This window comes from Callithrix jacchus, chromosome 19 (assembly GCF_049354715.1).
Source record: "Callithrix jacchus isolate 240 chromosome 19, calJac240_pri, whole genome shotgun sequence".
In the NCBI taxonomy this organism is placed as follows: domain Eukaryota; kingdom Metazoa; phylum Chordata; class Mammalia; order Primates; family Cebidae; genus Callithrix; species Callithrix jacchus.
The window spans coordinates 22,836,044-22,853,587 of NC_133520.1; the positions used below are offsets into that span (position 1 = coordinate 22,836,044).

The 17,544-nt window shown below is 46.8% G+C and overlaps 1 protein-coding gene across 1 annotated transcript in view; it reads left to right on the forward strand.

Moving 5' to 3' along the window:
- The first annotated feature begins 5,338 nt into the window (after positions 1 to 5,338).
- The window catches only part of PARP1 (poly(ADP-ribose) polymerase 1), a 48,385-nt gene continuing 36,179 nt past the window's right edge, over positions 5,339 to 17,544 (forward strand). The window contains exons 1-2 of the mRNA XM_002760578.7: positions 5,339 to 5,631; positions 11,051 to 11,216. Of these exons, the coding sequence (XP_002760624.2) occupies positions 5,512 to 5,631; positions 11,051 to 11,216 (286 nt within the window). The 5' untranslated portion in view covers positions 5,339 to 5,511. The remainder of the gene's footprint in view (positions 5,632 to 11,050; positions 11,217 to 17,544) is intronic.

The window sequence follows — 17,544 nt, forward strand, 5'->3', positions numbered from 1 at the left end:
TACTCTGGAAGATCACCTGAGCCCAGGGAGGTAGAGGCTGCATAATCAAGCCACTGCACTCCAGCCTGGGTGACAGTGTGAGACCCTGCTCGAAATAAATAGATAAGGTCTCAGTCTCACTATATGGTCATCTCAAAACTAGACCCCAGAGAGGTCTTGAACTCCTGTCTTGAAGCGGTCCTCCTGTCTCAACCTCCCCATGTGCTGGGATTACAGGTGTGAGCCACTGCACCTGACCACATTAGACCTTTCCAGGTTCATGTTGTTATCTGAAAACCAGTTTTAAAAATACCTACCTCAACAGCTGTGAAAAGAAGGTGGAAAAAAATACCTACCTAGAGACACTGCCAAGGTAAGTGAGGGCCGAATGGACATTGAGTGAATCTGTGTGTCACTGAGCAGAAATAACTAAATCTGGGCAAGGAGAGCCCAGTGATCCCAGGGATGGGATCCCAGGATCCCATCACAGGCATCCTGCACACACTTGCCAGCATACAGGAGAAGCAACCAGACACTTCATTCATCTTCTCAGAATGTTCATTAACAGGCAGAGAAAGGTGGAAAACCTTACTTGCTTAAAGAGAAGGAAATTGGAGACATGGCCAGGAGTGTTCAAGCCCTTTATGAAAAAGAAATGAAAACTTATATCAAAAGAGATACAGAGAAATAAAAAAGAAAGAGAAATAAAACAGAAACTCAGGGATTCTACTGCCCCCGAAGGCCTCCGTTGGCCTTTCACTTTGTGTTCTGAATACTGCCCCCAAATCAAAGGCGATCCGGGTCTGTCCATTGGCAGCGATGCCAAGAACCTGGGAGGGACATGGGTGACCATACTGCAGGCTCCTCGACCGAAGGAAAAGTACCAAGAGCAGAATGCTGCAAATCCAGCGAAAGGAAAGCTGATGTGGCAAAAACGATGCTGTCAAGGCCCAAAGCAGGGTCAAATACGAAGAGGAGAACGACAGAAAAGGTAAAGATAAAAAATAAAGTTGATGATGATGACAAATACAGTGGTTCTATGGCAGCTCTTTTTTTTCTCTTGTCTATAAAGTATTTAACCTGCCTCGACACAGCTCACTCGTTTTAAAGAAAAAAAAACTGGAATGTGAAGCCACGTAAGATTTATTTGTAAATTGAATGATGGCATTCTTTTTTCATTTTTGTATTATTAACAAGAATTATCAAGTAATTCTTTAGACAACCCTGTCCTGGTGGTATTCTCAATAGCCACCAGCCTTGCCTGGTATTCTATAGGGGTTATAATTCAGCATGGGAATTTCGAATTTAAGGTTCTTGTTGGTGCACAGTATAAGTTAGTTATACACAAGTCTGAAGTAACATTATTAATTAGACAGTTGAGCTGTGCAAAGGGAGGGCCAACTGTAGGATTCAGTCATTCATTCAACAGATATTGTTGAGTATTTGGCACTATTCCAGGCACTGAGGATATTGCAGCAAAACAGACACAAGCTCCTGCCCTCATGGAGCTTACATTCTGGTGAGGAAGACAGACAGTAAACATATATATATATATATGTATCAAATATGCTGTGAAGGATAATAAGTGCAAAAAAGAACTTAAAAGTAGGGCAGGAAGCAGTGGCTCACACCTATAATCCCAGCACTTTGGCAGGACGAATGCTTGTGTTCAAGACCAGCCTGAGAAACATAGAGATCTTCTGTGTGGCTGGGGCAGTGGGAGCCCTGGGGAGCAGGCAGCAACCAAGTCTGAGAAGTAGCCAGCGACCAAGTCCGGCCTTGGGGAGAAACTTGCATTTCAGTCTAAGTGTGATAAGAAACCTGTGCAGGGTTTTGAGCATGGAATTGACACTAGTTGAGTTCTAAAAGGACCTCACATGCTTTCATGGGGAATAAAAGACTGCAGGAGGGCATGCATGGAAGAGAACAGGTTCGAGACTGTCTCAGAGCCACCAAAAAGGATGGTGGCTGGGCCATGAGAAAGGATCAGAGTCAAGAAGTTAGAATTCAGGGATGGATTGAATGTGGGGCCAAAAAGAAAAGAGCCAAGTTGACTACAAAGCACTTGGCCTAAGTAATGCAGAGAATGGTGGGCCATTTCCTGAGATGGGAAACACTAGGGCAGTTTTTTTTTTTTAATATTTTTTTTACTCTATTTAAAACTCTGATTTTTTTTTTTTTTTTAAAGACGGGGTTTCACCATGTTGGTCAGGCTGGTCTTGAACTCGCGACCTCAGGTGATCCACCCGCCTTGGCCTCCAAAGTGCTTAGATTACAGGCGTGAGCCACCATGCCCAGCGGGCAATTTTGAATATAAATAGAGATGCACATAAGCCATTCAAACCGAAATATTGAGAAGGCAGTAGGTGATAGCTGGATTTCTTAGGTTCTAGGGCAGGAATTCTTAACCTTCTGTGTGTGTGCCTAGGACCCCTTTGGTGGTCCATGAAGCCTGTGGACTCCTTTCTAGAATAAATATTGTGGAGAAACCTACCTTAATGCAATAGTAGCTTCTAGATACATTATCAGGCAAACCATCCCAGAAGTTACAAAACAGAAAGCCCCACAGACCAAATTATGATGCCTGAATTGCAGGGTTTATTGAATCTATTTAAAACCACTTACAGCAGGAACTCAATGGGCTGGATAACATACACAGGATAGGGTACGGGCAAGGTGGGTGGACCATACCACCAGAACCCAGAGTTAGGCAATATTTGCATCTTTTTTCTTTTTCTTTTTCTTTTTAGACAGAATCTTGCTCCGTTGCCCAGGCTGGAGTGCAGTGGTGCAATCTTGGCTCACTGCAACCTCTGCCTCCCAGGTCCAAGCAATTCTTGTGCCTTAGCCTCCCCAGTAGCTGAGATTACAGGTGTGCACCACCACACTCAGCTAATTTTTGTATTTTTAGTAGAGATGGGTTTTCACCATGTTGGCCAGGCTGGTCTTGAACTCCTGACCTCAGGTGATCCACCCACTTCAGTCTCCCAAAGTGCTGGGATTACAGGCATAAGCCACCTCACCTGGCCAATAATGATATGTTTCCCTCTCTCTGCTGCATCAGGCCATCCCACTGGTGGTGGGGTTTTGAGAACCAGAGTTGAGGATGCTCACTGCGGCTCAACAGAGGGTACCTGAAGCAACTCACACTGCTCTACAGAGAGACACAGGGGCAAGCACACTCAGCCACAGCTGCAGCTCACCAATCAGCCTGCTGAACAGACATGAATTTTATCTGCATTTTTGGGGGCAGAGCATATGGCTGCCAGGATGAGACCATAAATTTATCACCAATGAGTGGCCATTTGGGGATGATATAGTTGTCAACCCAGAGGATGGCATGATCACGCCTTTTGACTTAATCATTCTCTAAGTAAAACTCTTCTTTGTTCCATCACGTTTTCCACTTATTCTGTTTACCTTCAAAAAAATTGTTTTTTGAGACAGGGTCACACTGTCACCCAGGCTGGAGTGCAGTGGCACTATCACGGTTCACCACAACCTCAACCTTCAGGGCTCAGGTGATCCTCCCACCTCAGCCTCCCGAATAGCTGGTACTATCGGCACCTGCCACCATGCCCAGCTACCTTTTGTAGGGACGAGCTTTTGCCATGTTGCTCAGGCTGGTCTTGAACTCCTGGGCTCAAGGGATACGCCCACCTCAGCCTCCCAAAGTGCTAGGATTACGCATGAGCCACCACTCCCAGCCCTACCTTCGACGTATCTAACTGATTACTAACTTTTAGGATTCGGCCTACGTCTCACAGCATTCTTGCTTACCCAACATCCTTAACTCTTAAAGCTACTACTTCTCTGTGGTTAACAGTTTTTATGAGTTTCATTCATCCGCTTATTTTTCTTGTCCCCTACAGCAGAGCTGAATATTTTCAAACACAGCACACTCATGTTACAATCTATGAAATGAAAAAAAATGCATAGGATTAGAAAAGAAACTAATTTTAATGAACTATATTTTAAAGTATAGTCCTATATTAAACAACAAGATCTAGGCCAGCTGCAGTGGCTCATGCCTGTTGAGAAACATTAAGTTTACCCTGCCCCCATGGCTCCCTGGTGGAAGTTGCTTTTGGTTTGTCATTAGTGGTAACCAGGTAACACCTGCCTTCCTGGTATATTCCTGAGTTATGTGTATATGTAGAACATTTGTGTATTAATAAGAATCACCTGTCAAAGAGCAAATAACTGTGTGGATGAATCTCACATTTATTTGTGTGGATGAATCTCTGCAGGGCCTTCAGTCCTGGAGAGCTGTCAGCCCCACAGGCTCTCAGGCTGTTGGTCCCTAGGATAGATCCACTCTGTTGGCTATGTGGGTGTCTGCCTCTCTCAATACCTTCAGTCCGCCTGGGTGGGAGTCTCAACTACCGTAGCTGGTTCTTTGTACATGCCTGTAATCTAATCCCAGCATTTTGGGAGGCTGAGGTAGGAGAATTGCTTGAGGTCAGGGGTTCCAGACCAGCCTGGGAAACATGGAGAGATTGCCCATCTCTTTCTTTACACACACACACACACACACACACACACAATCTGTGATGACTATTGCCCACAAAGTCACAGGTACTGCTAATACTCCTGGGATTTGCAGTCAAATTCAAAATGAAGAAAATGCTAGGTTTTAGTTGGTAATTTTGTCCCAACGGTCTATGGACCGCAGGTTAGAACGCCCGCCCAAGCCAGGCGGGTTGGCCTCGAACTGCAGGGTCCACCTTGGGCTGATCAAACATATTCCTGTAGGGGCCCTGCGCCTCCCGGACCCAGCCGCCCTCAGGGGAGGGTGGACACACTATTAAAACGAGTTTGGGGCAGGCCCAGTGGCTCACACCCGTGATCCCAGCACTTTGGGAAGCCGAGGCACGAAGATCACTTGTAGCCAGGAGTTTGAGACCAGCTGGCCAAGTTGGTGAGACCCTGTCTCTAAAACAAACAAACAAAAATTTAATTAGTTAATTGTGGTGGTGTGCGCCTGTAGTCCCAGCTACGCAGGAGGCTGAGGTGGGAGGATCACTGGGCCCAGGAGTTACAGAGTGCAGTGAGCCATGATCACGCGACTGCACTCCACTGCGGTTAGACTCAGAGTGAGACCCAGTCTCAAAATAAAAAGGCGGGGGTGGGGGGGTGGGACTGGGGATAAATTTAGTTGTGAGAACAAGACTTCCTGGGCTAGAGCGATTAAAGCGGTGGCGCCCGGACCACCTAACAAGCCCCGCCTCAGCACCCCAGGCTGCTGCCCGCAGAACTCCAACCGGAGGCGCCCAGGAAACTCCGCCCCTCGGCCAGCAGGGCGCGCGCGCGCCGCCAGCCCCGCCCCGTGGACGTGAGCTCCGGGGGCGTTCCCGCTGCCAGACATCAGCAATCTATCGGGGAGCGGCGAGGGTTGGCAAAACGTGCTAGACGGCGGTTCTGGGCGCTAAGGCGCCTGCGGCAGGGTGAGCGCGTGCAGGGCGGCGAGGCGGCGGCGTGTCTCCAGGTCTTGGCGTTGGGCGGCGGAGCTTCGGCGGCAGCTGGGAGATAATGGCGGAATCCTCTGATAAACTCTACCGAGTCGAGTACGCCAAGAGCGGGCGCGCCTCTTGCAAGAAATGCAGCGAGAGCATCCCCAAGGACTCGCTCCGGATGGCTATCATGGTGCAGGTGCGGGCCGCTGTGCGGCGGCGGGGCGGGACGCGGCGCCCCGGCTTAATTGTGTCCGGGAAGTCTGGGGGAAGGCGGGCCAGTGGAGCGAGCGGGCCCGGGCCCTCGGAGAGGCGCTTGGGGCCTGTGGGCCGCGGCCGCCCCTCCTCTCCCGAGCGGCCCGGCAGAGCCTTCCGGAAGGTTTTGCTGATGTTGCAGGAAAAGCCCGGGAAATACAGCCTGCAGCTGGTGCTACCTTTCGCTTTGTGAAAACTAGGAACCGCTTCTCTCCTTGTTGGGTGGTGGAGTTTTATTATTGCCGTTCGCCTCAGGGGTGGGGGGTGGGAAATTGTGCATGGTCTTTTTAGGCTAATCTGATTTTGACCTATCTTACTCTGTAAGATTTTTGTCCTACGTGGATGGTGGCGACTGGCATGTGGGGATTTTTGTTTTGTTTTGTGACAGGGTTTCACCATGTTGGTCAGGCTGGTCTCGAACTCCTGACCTCAGGTGATCCACCCGCCTCGGCCTCCCAAAGTGTTGGAATTACAGGCGTGAGCCACGGCGCCCGAGATTTTTTTTTAAACCTATTTTTGGCCATTATTTCAACACGTCATTTCAACGCTCACCCTCATTTTGTATTTTAATTAGGCGAAACTATGCGGAGTTGTCATTTCTGTACAGTGCATTCACTTCGAACCTAATTTGTCCTTTAACATTTTCCCCAAATTTTCCAGATTCACAGATGCGTTCTCTTGGTGTATTTGCAGCTGTCTGGTTTGAGTTTTACATATGGGCTTTTTGATCAATTGAAGATCCCCTTCTGAGGTTTCCTGAGGCTTCTGTGAGGTGCTGGGCTTGAAGACCACTGCCAGTTCTTAGGGGCTCCTGCTTGCAGCTTCCAGTTTGCTGATGGTCTGCCTTTGTGCTAGTAATTCCGGTTCTCCCCTTCCCTGTTCCTCCTCATTTCCAACATATTCCCAAGCTTAGTGTCAGGGTCGAGGTAGCTTGATTTTCCTCCCTGCCGTGAGCTGTAATGTGTTTTAGGGATGACTGGATAGCCCTCAGTGGATTTTCAGTACTTAGAGAGTACAGGGGAGTGCGGGCGAGGTTTACCGAGTGGGTACCTAAGCGCCAGGTATACTTCTGATATCTTATTTCACAATATGTCTGTCATCTTGGTGTCCTCAGGGCATACCTAAGTCCGTACATGGCACACAGTACTTACTTGGTGGGCTAAGCACTCTGTTAGGTTCTAAAGACACAGAATCCACCCTTGGGAATTTCCAGTTTGGTTAAAGGGGAAGTGACTGGTAAACAAACATTGTCGTATGTGGGGGTGAATGCCACCTGATGGAGCTGTACTCCAGGCGTTGTGCGCCACATGTCCCAGCTAAGTTTGGAAGCTTGATTAGGATTAGGAGTTGTCAATTCACAGAAGTGGAGCAGAAAGATCCTCCGAGGATAAGGCAGTAGACAGGGCCTACAATTTGAAGAGCCATGTTTCCCACTAAGGAACCTAGAACTTCTTTTCAATATATAAGGCAGCCTGTTATCACTCCTAGTATAGAAGTTCTTAATCCACGGTCTGTGGAATGGTAGATAGAACTCAAGAGGTCCGTGGGTTTACATAAGAAAAAGTTATCACCATCTCCACTAACTTGTAGTAAAATTCATCATTTCCTCTAATCATAAATGTAAGCAGCAAAGCAAAGGCATATTAGTAGTCCCTATGATTTTTGTCACCAGTAGTAATTGCAGATATTTTCATGTCACTTTACAGTTGGGAGTTTCTCAAAATATCATTTACTCTAATCGCTACAAAAATCACAGTAGTTATTAGAGGTGGTACTAGATCTTGTTACTTAATATTTTAAAGCTCGTGGGTTACTATACTCCAAATTACCTTTCATATGTTTTGATAATTATTTCAGTATGTTTCCTTTTCAGTCCTTTTGTTTGTTTCGTTTTTGTTTTTCTTCTGTTTTTTGAGATGGAATCTCACTTGTGTTGCCCAGGCTGGTCTGAAACTCCTGAGCTCAAGTGATACACCCACCTCAGCCTCCTAAAGTGCTGGGGTTACAGGCATGAGCCACCACACCTGGCGGTTTGCGAGACTTTCTGAGAAAGGAACATCCATGGGCCTTACCAGGTGGGCAAAGAGTACCATGTTCTGGTGGAAAGACAACAGAAAACCCAAATCCAGCCCGTGTGTTGAGGCTAGAACAACACTGCTGTTGAAGGAGTTGGAGGAGGCTTAGCTGTGGGAGAGGCAGGATGGAGGAACCTGAACCTGATGAAGTTTAACATTCTGGGGCAGGGGCACGGTGGTAGACGCTTGTAATCCCAGCACTTTTGGGGTGGGCAGATCACTTTAGCTCAGGAGTTCCAGACCAGCCTGGCCAACATGGTGAAACCCCGTCTCCACAAAAAAATGCAATGATTAGCAGGGCATGGTTTTGCATGCCTGTAGTCCCAGCTACTTGGGAGGCTGAAGCTGGAAGATTGCTTGAGCCTGGGCGGTTGAGGTTCATTGCTGTGAGCTGAGATAGTGCCACTGCACTCCAGCCTGGGCTACAGAGCCAGACCCAGACCCTGTCTGAAAAAAGGAAAAAAATAGCAATAACAACATTCTGGGCTTTCCTTTGGTATACTTGGTAGTGAAAGAAACTATTAAAAGTAACTGGTTTTTCTGTAATTGTGATTGAGGGTGGTTTCGGAGTTTTAATTCAGAATTTGAAGTTGGTCTGGTAGGCGGAGCTGGTGAAGGCCAAAAAGAAAGAAGCCTTTTTGCACCTTGCTTGAATTTAAATACCTTCTTTTACATTTGTATGGGAGTATTGTTCTCTGAGTGTCAGATACCTGGTATTTTAGCCCTCTTGCCTGGGGCATCCTGGGAGGGATGAGCTGGGCCCTCCAGCATTTTGATGGGAGGAGGATGGTGGGTGGACCTGTGAGTTGCTCTGTTCTTCGAGGGTTTGAGCACCCGGAGGCATATGGGTGAGGTCAGTTCATTCCCTCTGGCTTAGGTGGGCCAGTAGCTTGGCCTGTTTTGCAGCTGCTGTTTGGGTGAGGACCCCGGTATGCCTCAGGTGCTCAGTTTTTGCTCAGGTACATAGCCAACGATTCTGCGCCTTGCCTGAGCTGTGCAGCTAACAAATGGAGTCGATAGTCTCGTCACCTTGGTCTGGTGCCTTTCTGCCACATCATTCTCAGTCCTAAGTTTTGGGGTAAAGCATTGCTTTGGTCAAGGGTTCTTCCACTGGGGCTCTTGTCCTATAAGCTTATGCTGTGATTGCACCATTGGGCAGCACCGTACCGGTGATTGGCGGAGACAGCACCCAGAGCAAAGGGCAGCAGGTCTGGGGCCCCTGGCAGAGCCAGGAAGAAGTGCCCTTTTATACAAGGTAACCTGAGCATTGCACAGGAGGGTAGACAAGCAGGCAGAGACAGGTTGAGGCCACTGAAAATGTTCATGATAGCCAGATGCTTAAGGATCTGTATCAGCTGTCTGGGGGAGATCTGGTGGAACCTTCGAGAGCTGGAACATGACTGGTCTGAGAAATGCCATTTGTTGTCTCTTCTACAGAGTCTTTCCTTCTTTTTTCTTCTGTCTGACTTGGAGACATCAGCAAACACTGTGTGCCCTGTGACAGGTGTTGCTAGAGAATAGCAAGATAGGCATCTTGCTCCTTCACCAGCTTCTAACCGGGTGCAGGACACAGGCTTTGATCAAATAATCACCAAGTGCATAGTTCCACTGCCCAGGCCGGAGTGCAGTGGCGCAATCTCCGCTCATTACAACTTGCGCCTTCCCAGGTTCAAGCAGTTCTCCTGCCTCAGCCTACTGAGTAGCTGGGACTGCAGGTGCCTGCCACCACACCTGGCTAATTTTTATATTTTAGCAGAGACTCGGTTTCACCTTGTTGATTAGGCTGGTCTCAAACCCCTGACCTCAGGTGATCCACCCACCTGGGCCTCCCAGAGTGCTGGGATTACAGGCATGAGCCACTGCCCGCCAGGGCTCTGAACAGGGCCGGTAGCATTCCAGACCCGAGGGAAAGCTGATGTTGGGCTGCCATATTTTAATCCATCACATCCAGAAAGAGGCTACTCACAGTGGAGAGAGCTAGTGGAACACCTTATTGTTGCTTTTCCAGAGTATTTTCCCTGTCCCCACAACTCCGTCCTAAAAATTCAGTGCAATATTTACTTTTAATGCTGTTTTAATATTCTTACTGCATCTGCATGACATTTAGTTTCGTGTTCTATAAAAGCAGATGTTTGGGACTTCTTTTACTTTAGTTAGATCTCAGTTGGTATATTTTTAAGTAGCTCTTCCTGCTGGGTAGTGGAGTGTGTGTGGTGAGAGGAACCATGGTGTCAGATTATTCATTTGCTGCCTCTGTGACTCCCAACCCCCCAGGCAAGGATTTCCAGCCCCACGGTCTCTTCTGTGAATGGAAGTGCTGGTTTCCACCCAGAGGCAGGTTGTGAGATTACACTGGATGGTTTAGGAAAGGCACAGGGACCCGCTATATGTCCTGTCTTCCCCCTCTTCCCAATTGCTGTCACCGCCCACTCTATAAAGGCAGGGCTGGGCAACAGAGCGAGACTCTGTCTCAAAAACAAAACAAACAAACAAAAAAATGCCAGACAGTGCTTGAGGCCTGGGAGCAGAACCTGACCCTGTCACAATGAAAGGCCTAGTGGGAAGCAAACCACCTGGAGAGGGGAACTGCTTTCTCTGTGGCCAGACTTCATAGGTCCTGCACTTGGGAAACTGCACCCCTGAAGGCCAATGAGCAGCTGACTCTAGTTCCAGGCATATAGCCCCGAACCGTCCAAAGTTAAGGTCCCCTCACAGACCTTCTTTCATTCCACTCCCATCTGTGTGGTGCTGCGAGCTTGACACTTTTTTCTGACACACTTTCTCTGCTTTGCTTCTTATCTGGGTCTTGTTCCTCGTTATTCTTAACTGCAGAAGCACTTAAAGAGCCCTTTCTGGGGCACACAGGCCCTTTGAGTCCAGGCCTGCCTGGAGCAGTTGTCTGGCCATTCCCAGCAGATGCCACAGGGTTGTGACTCTGCACAGGTGTCCGTGTATTTCACTAGGCCATTAGGCAGCTCACCAGTGAATGTAGAGGGATGTGGGGCAGAGCTCAGTGGTAAAAGGCTGCCTTTCTCATGACTGTGTTTGGTTTCCTAAGAGAATGAGCTTGGGAACAGTGGGCCACAGTCTTGTGAGCTGTGGGGAAGATCATGAGAAGGATGCTGCAGCTCTTCATATGAGAGTGGAGACTGTCCTCCTTTCACAGATAGGAAAACAAAGGTTTCATGTGCTGTTTGAGGACTGGCGCTGGGCCTGGGGTTGAGGTCTGGTGGGTCTAAGCCATAAGTCAACTGCTCACTTACCTCCCTCTGTTTCTCTTCCTTCTAGTCGCCCATGTTTGATGGAAAAGTCCCACACTGGTACCACTTCTCTTGTTTCTGGAAGGTGGGCCACTCCATCCGGCACCCTGACATTGAGGTGGATGGATTCTCTGAGCTTCGGTGGGATGACCAGCAGAAAGTCAAGAAGACGGCGGAAGCTGGAGGAATGACTGGTGTGTACAAACTGGGGCGCACACGGGCATTCAGCCCCGACCCTGAAGCTACGGGGGGCAGGGCTCTTCTCACAGAGCAAAGGAAACTTTCCCAGCTTTCCCTATCCCACATGTGGACATCAACTGAATGGTACCCATGTTATTTCAGCAACATCCCCTGGATTCAGCATCATCTGTTGCATAATATTTGGTATTTTATTTTCCAGATGCTTGGAAGGTAGCCTTTAAATTCGTTATTTTGTTTTGTTTGAGACAGAGTCTCTCTCTGTCACCAGTTTGGAGTGCAGTGGTGCCATCTTGGCTCACTGCAACCTTTGCCTCCCGGTTTCAAGCAATTCTTCTGCCTCAGTCTCCCGAGTAGCTGGGACTACAGGTGCATGCCACCACTCCCAGCTAATTTCTGTATTTTTAGTAGAGATGGGGTTTCACCATGTTGACCAGGATAGTCTTGACATCCTGACCACATGATCTGCCTGCCTTGGCCTCCCGAAGTGCTGGGATTACAGGTGTGAGCCACTGCACCCGACTTGTTTTGTTTTTAATAGACTTTATTTTTGTTCATGCCAAAAGTAAGCAAAGAACAAAGAATTCCTAATACCTCTCCCCCTCCCACCACATAGCCTCTTCCTTGGCAACATCTCCCACCAGAGTAATACATTTGTTGCAATTGAAGCACCTATATTGATACATCATTGTTGCCCTGAGTCCAGAAACTCCTTACTGGTACATTCTATGGGTTTGGACAAATGTATAATGACATGCATCTGCCATTATAGTATCATAGAGTAGCTTCAGACCTGCACCCTTCTGCAGGCCCCTTAAGATAAAGGAAGAATAGCTCATCTCTGAGAGGGGAATGAGGTTGGAGGCAGGGCTCAGACAGCAAACCAACCTGAAGACTAAAGTAGGAACAGGGAGGAAGCAGCTTTCCATAAAACACCCACCAGTGTGCTATATCGGTTAACTTTTGCCATGGCAATACCTGCCCTTTCTGTGACAACAATCTGATGACCTAAAAGTTAACCACCCCATTTCTTAACATGTCTGCATAATCTGCCCCTTAATTTGCATATAGTTAAAAGTGAGTCTAAATACGACTTCAGAACTGCCTTAGAGCTGCTGCCCTCAGCACACTGCCCATGGGGTAGCCCTGCTCTGCAAGAGCGGTCCTGAAGCTATATAACACTGCCGCCTCAATAAAGCTGCTGTCTTCTACCACCAGCTCACTCTTAAACTCTTTCCAGAGCAAAGCCAAGGACCTTCCCAGGCTAAGCCCCAATTTAGGGCTGGCCTGCCCTGCATCAGTTTCACTGCTCTTAAAATCCCCTGTGCTCCACTTGTTCATCCCTCCTCCTTCTAATTCCTGGCAACCACTGCTCTTTGTAATGTCTCCACAGTTTTCTCCTTTTACGTCTTCTCCCATGTCTTAGTGCAGGTCATGTCAGGTGACGTGGAGAGCAGAGCATAAAGGAAAGCTGTTAAAAGCTTTATTAGGAGATGTAATCCTAGGGCAGCAAGAGAGAGGAAGGGAGGAAGGAGGGCAAGCAGAATGCTATCTGTTATCAAGCTGGCCATGGCTTCATGAGAGACAGCCAATGGCTTGGTCACGCAGGGTGCCCTCACACAAGTCCTTTGCCATCAAGCTTCAGAAGAGCGCCTTGGAGCAGGAGGAAGGGAGCAGCGTTATCCATTCTCCTTTGTTTCTCATTGGTTCAAGCTCGCCCGAGGTGCTATGGTTCTCTGCACTTCCAGATTGTGTTGCTGGCCTCTGGGCAGTCACACCATGCAGCCAGAGCTGCCTCTAGATCTGGAAGGGGCAGGAGGACTCAGTCCCTGGTTTTGACAAAGTTTGCCTGTTGGTGACAGTGCTGTGTTTGCTACTGTGGTTGCACTACAGGGTAGGTAGGTATGCCAGGATGTAGCCCTTACCCTGAGGTAGCAACAGTGCTAGAGAACAAGGCTGTGGCACCAGTGGCCACTGTCAAGTAGCCCAGCCTGGGGATGTGAGTGAACTATGCCTAGTATGTGTATTTTTATGGTTCCTTGTTTTTTTTTCCTGGAGACAGAGTCTCCACTCTGTTGCCCAGCCTGGAGTGCAGTGGTGCCATCTTGGGTCACTACAATGTCTACCTCCCAGGTTGAAGCGATTCTCCTGCCTCAGCCCTCTGAGTAGCTGGGATTGCAGGTGTGTGCCACCAGGCCTGGCTGATTTTTGTATTTTTAGTAGAGATGGGATTTTACCACATTGGTCAGGCTGGTCTCAAACCCCTGACTTCGTGATCCACCTGCCTCTGCCTCCCGAAGTGGTAGAATTATAGGTGTGAGCCACTGTACCCACCAGTTCCTTGTTTCTTTAACATCTAAATGTTTACTCTATTGGAGTTATTCTGGTGTGTGCTGATGTGTTGTATGAGGCATGACTCCAGTTTCTTTTTTTCCCCTAGATGATGATGATGCAGTTTCCCTACTTTGTTTATTGGCTTATTCATCTCCCCCATTGATTCCATTGTATTTTGGGGTCCTTTTAAAAATTTCTGTTCCATTGTCTGTTTAACCTTTTTTTTTTTAATAGACTTTTTCTCTTATAGCAGTTTTAGGTTCACGGCAAAATTGAGCAAAGTACAGAGTTTCCATATACCCTCCTAGCCCTCCTCACCCTACACATACACAGCCTTGTCCACAATCAGCATCGCCATCAGGGTGGTGCATGGTTATAATTGATGAGCTACATTGACATGTTATCTCCCAAGGTCTGTAGTTTACATGAGGGCTCCCTCTTGGTGTTGTACATTCTGTCAGTTTTAACAAATGTGCATTGATAGGCATGTACCTTTAGGTAGCCTTCAGAGTCCTTTCACTGCCTGGGAAATCCTCTGTGCTTTGCCTATTCATTCCTCCCTCCGCACTAACCTCTAGTGACGACTGATCTTTTTGTTTTCTCCATTGTTTTTCCTTTTGCAGAATGTGACATAGTTGGAATCATACAGAAGGTAGCTTTTTCGGTTTGGCTTTTTTCACTAGTAATACGCCCTTAAGATTCCTCCATGTCAGGCCAGTCACGGTGGCTCACTCCTGTAATCCCTGTACTTTGGGAGTCTGAAGCAGGCGGATCACGAGGTTAGGAGTTCAAAACCAGCCTGGCCAATATGGCAAAACCCCATCTCTACTAAAAATACAGAAATTAGCCAAGTGTAGTGGCACGCGCCTATAGTCCCAGCTACTTGGGAGGCTGAGGCAGAAGAATCCCTTGAACCTGTGAGGCAGAGGTTGTAGTGAGCCGAGATCGCATCACTGCACTCTAGCCTGGGTGAAGAGCAGGACTGCGTCTCAAAAAAAAAAAAGATTCCTCCATGTCTTGTCGTATTGATAGCTCATTTCTTTTTGTTGCTGAATAATATTCCATTGTCTTGATTACCACATTTTTTTATTCATTGACCTGCTGAAGGACATCTTGGTTGCTTCCAAGTTTTGGCGATTATGGACAAAGCTGCTATAAACATCCATTTTATGGGGATATAAGTTTTCACCTCCTTTGGGGGGAATCAAGGTGTACAATTGCTAGATCATGTGGTGAGAGTGTATGTTGTAGGAAACTGCCAAGCTGTCTTTCAAAAAGCTGAATCATTTTTGCATGACCACCAGCAATGGATGGGAGTTCGTAGCATCATCCATCTTTGCCAGCATTTGGTGTTATCAGTGTTTTGGATTTTGGCCATTCTAATAGGTGTGTAGTATTTTAGTATTGTTTTAATTTGCATTTCCCTAATACTGTAACTATCTTGAACATCTCATATGTTTATTTACCATCAATATATCTTTGGTGAAATGTCATCTGCCTGCCCCTATCTCCACTTTTTTGTCTTGCTCTATCACCCACGCTGGAATGCAGTGGTTTGATCACAGTTCTCTGCAGCCTTGACCTCTGCTCCCACCTCAACTTCCTGAGTAGGTGGGACTTGAGGTGCACACCACCATGCCTGGCTAATTTTCTTAAATTTTTTATATAGACAGGGTCTCATCTGTTTCCCAGACTGGTCTCGAACTCTTGGTTTTGCCCTTTTTAAAATCAGATTGTTTTCTTATTATTGAGTCCTAAGAGTCCTTGGTATATTTTGGATGACAGTTCTTTGTATTATATGTCTTTTGAAAATATTTTTTCTCAGTGTCTTCCACGGAGCAGAAGTTTGTAATTTTATGAAGTCTAGTTTATCAGTCACTTCTTTAGCGGATTGGGCTTTTGGTGTTTATAAAAAGTCGTCATCAGACCCAAGGTCACCTAGATTTTCTTCTACAAGTTTAACAGCTTTGTGTCTCACATTTAGGTCTGTGATCCATTTTGAGTTATTTTTCGTGAAGGGTGTAAGGACCGTGTCTAGATTCCTTTTTTTTTTTTTTTTGCATGTGGATGTCCAGTTGTTCCAGCGCTGTTTGTTGAAAAGACTGTCTTTTCTCCATTTTTTCTCTTACTTCTGTGTCAAAGATCAGTGGACTGTGCTTGTGTGGCTCTGTTTCTGGGCTCCCTGTTCTATTCCACTGGCCTACTTATCTTTTTGCCAGTACCACACTGTGTTGACTGGTGTGACTTCATAGTAAGTCTTTAGGTTGGGTAGTGTCAGTCCTCTAACCTTGTTATGTGTCTCCAACACAACCTTAGTACAGTGTTGGCTATTCTGAGTCTTTTGCCTCTCCATATAAATTTTAGGATCAGTTTGTCAGTGTCCACAAACTAACCTGTAGGATGTCTTTACATTTTTTAAAGTCAGTTTTTAATCAGTTTTTGAAGGCAGTCTGAGACTGCATTCTCATTTCTCTGCCTTCCTAAATTGAACCAGTTCAACCTGTTCTCATGACTCTAGATATTGACGGGAGCTCAGCCATCTTCCACAGGGAGGGTGTTTGTGCCTGCACTAAAGTATGTCTTCTCCATCTACCTGTATTAGTCTGTTCTTGCACGGAGACTAGGTAATTTATAAAGAAAAGAGGTTTAATTGCCTCTTGGTTCTGCAGGCTTTACTGGAAGCATGATGCTGGCATCTGCTAGGGTTCCGGGGAGGCTTCAGAAAACTTAACAGTCATGACAGAAGGCAGAGGGGAACCTGGCAGTTCACATGGCCACAGCAGGAGGAAGAGAGTAAGGAGGTGCTACACTTTTTTTTTTTTTTTTTTTTTTTTTGAGACAGAGTCTCACTGTGTACCCAGGCTATAGTGCAGTGGCACAATCTCAGCTCACTGCAAACTCCGCCTCCCAGGTTTAAGCGATTCTCCTGCCTCAGCCTCCCAAGTAGCTGGGATTACAGGAGCACCACCATGCCCAGCTAATGGTGCTACACATTTTTTAACAACCAGATCCCGTGAGAACTCACTGAGTATCATGATACAGTATGATACTAAGGGAGAAATCTGTCCCCATGATCTAGTCACCTCCCACCAGGCTCTACTTCCAACATTCGGGATTATAATTTGATATGAGATTTGAGTGGGGACACAGATCCAAACCATTTCAACTATCTGTCCTTCTTGCAAATGGTTCTTCTTGCACCTGTTGGTATGTTTGACCAGCTGCTGGCTGGAAACAGATTAGTAACCACTCAGAATTGGGAATTTAAAAATAAATAAATTTACCGAGAAAGGTTCAGAGGGTGATTATATGTCAGTTTTAGTAGAGGACAAGTTTCACACTTGTCTAGGCTGGAATGTACTGGTATGATCATAGCTCACTGGCAGTCTCTTAACTCCTGGGCTCAAGCAATCCTCTCACCTTAGCCTCTGGAGAAGCTAGAGCTACAGATGCCCAACTAATTTTTTAACCTTTTTTTTTTTTTTTAAGAGACAGAGTCTTACTGTGTTGCCAAGGCTGGTCTCAAACTCCTGGCTTCAAATGATCTCACCTCTGCCTCCTAAAGAGCAGGAATTATAGGCATGAGCAACCACACCTGGCTGACATTTTTCTTGTTCTGTGGCTGTTTTCTCTTTTGTTACAGGTTTAGGGGCATAGATGTATTATGTCTAGTTGTAATTTAAATATGCTTAAGTACATAGATAAATAATCTCTGTCACCTAGGCTGGAGTGCAGTGGTGCCATCTAGGCTCACTGTAGCCTCTGCCTTCTGGGTTGCTGGGATCACAGGTGTGTGGCTGGGTATTGATAATGAATATTATGAATAATGCTGTAATGAACATCAGTATACAACTATATGTTAGAGACCTTGCTTTCACTTCTCTGCTGTATATACCCAGAAGTGAAATCACTGAATCATTGTAATGCTATGTTTAGTTTTTTGAGGAGCCCAAATACTGTTTTCCACAGCAGCTCTTTCATTTCCACCAG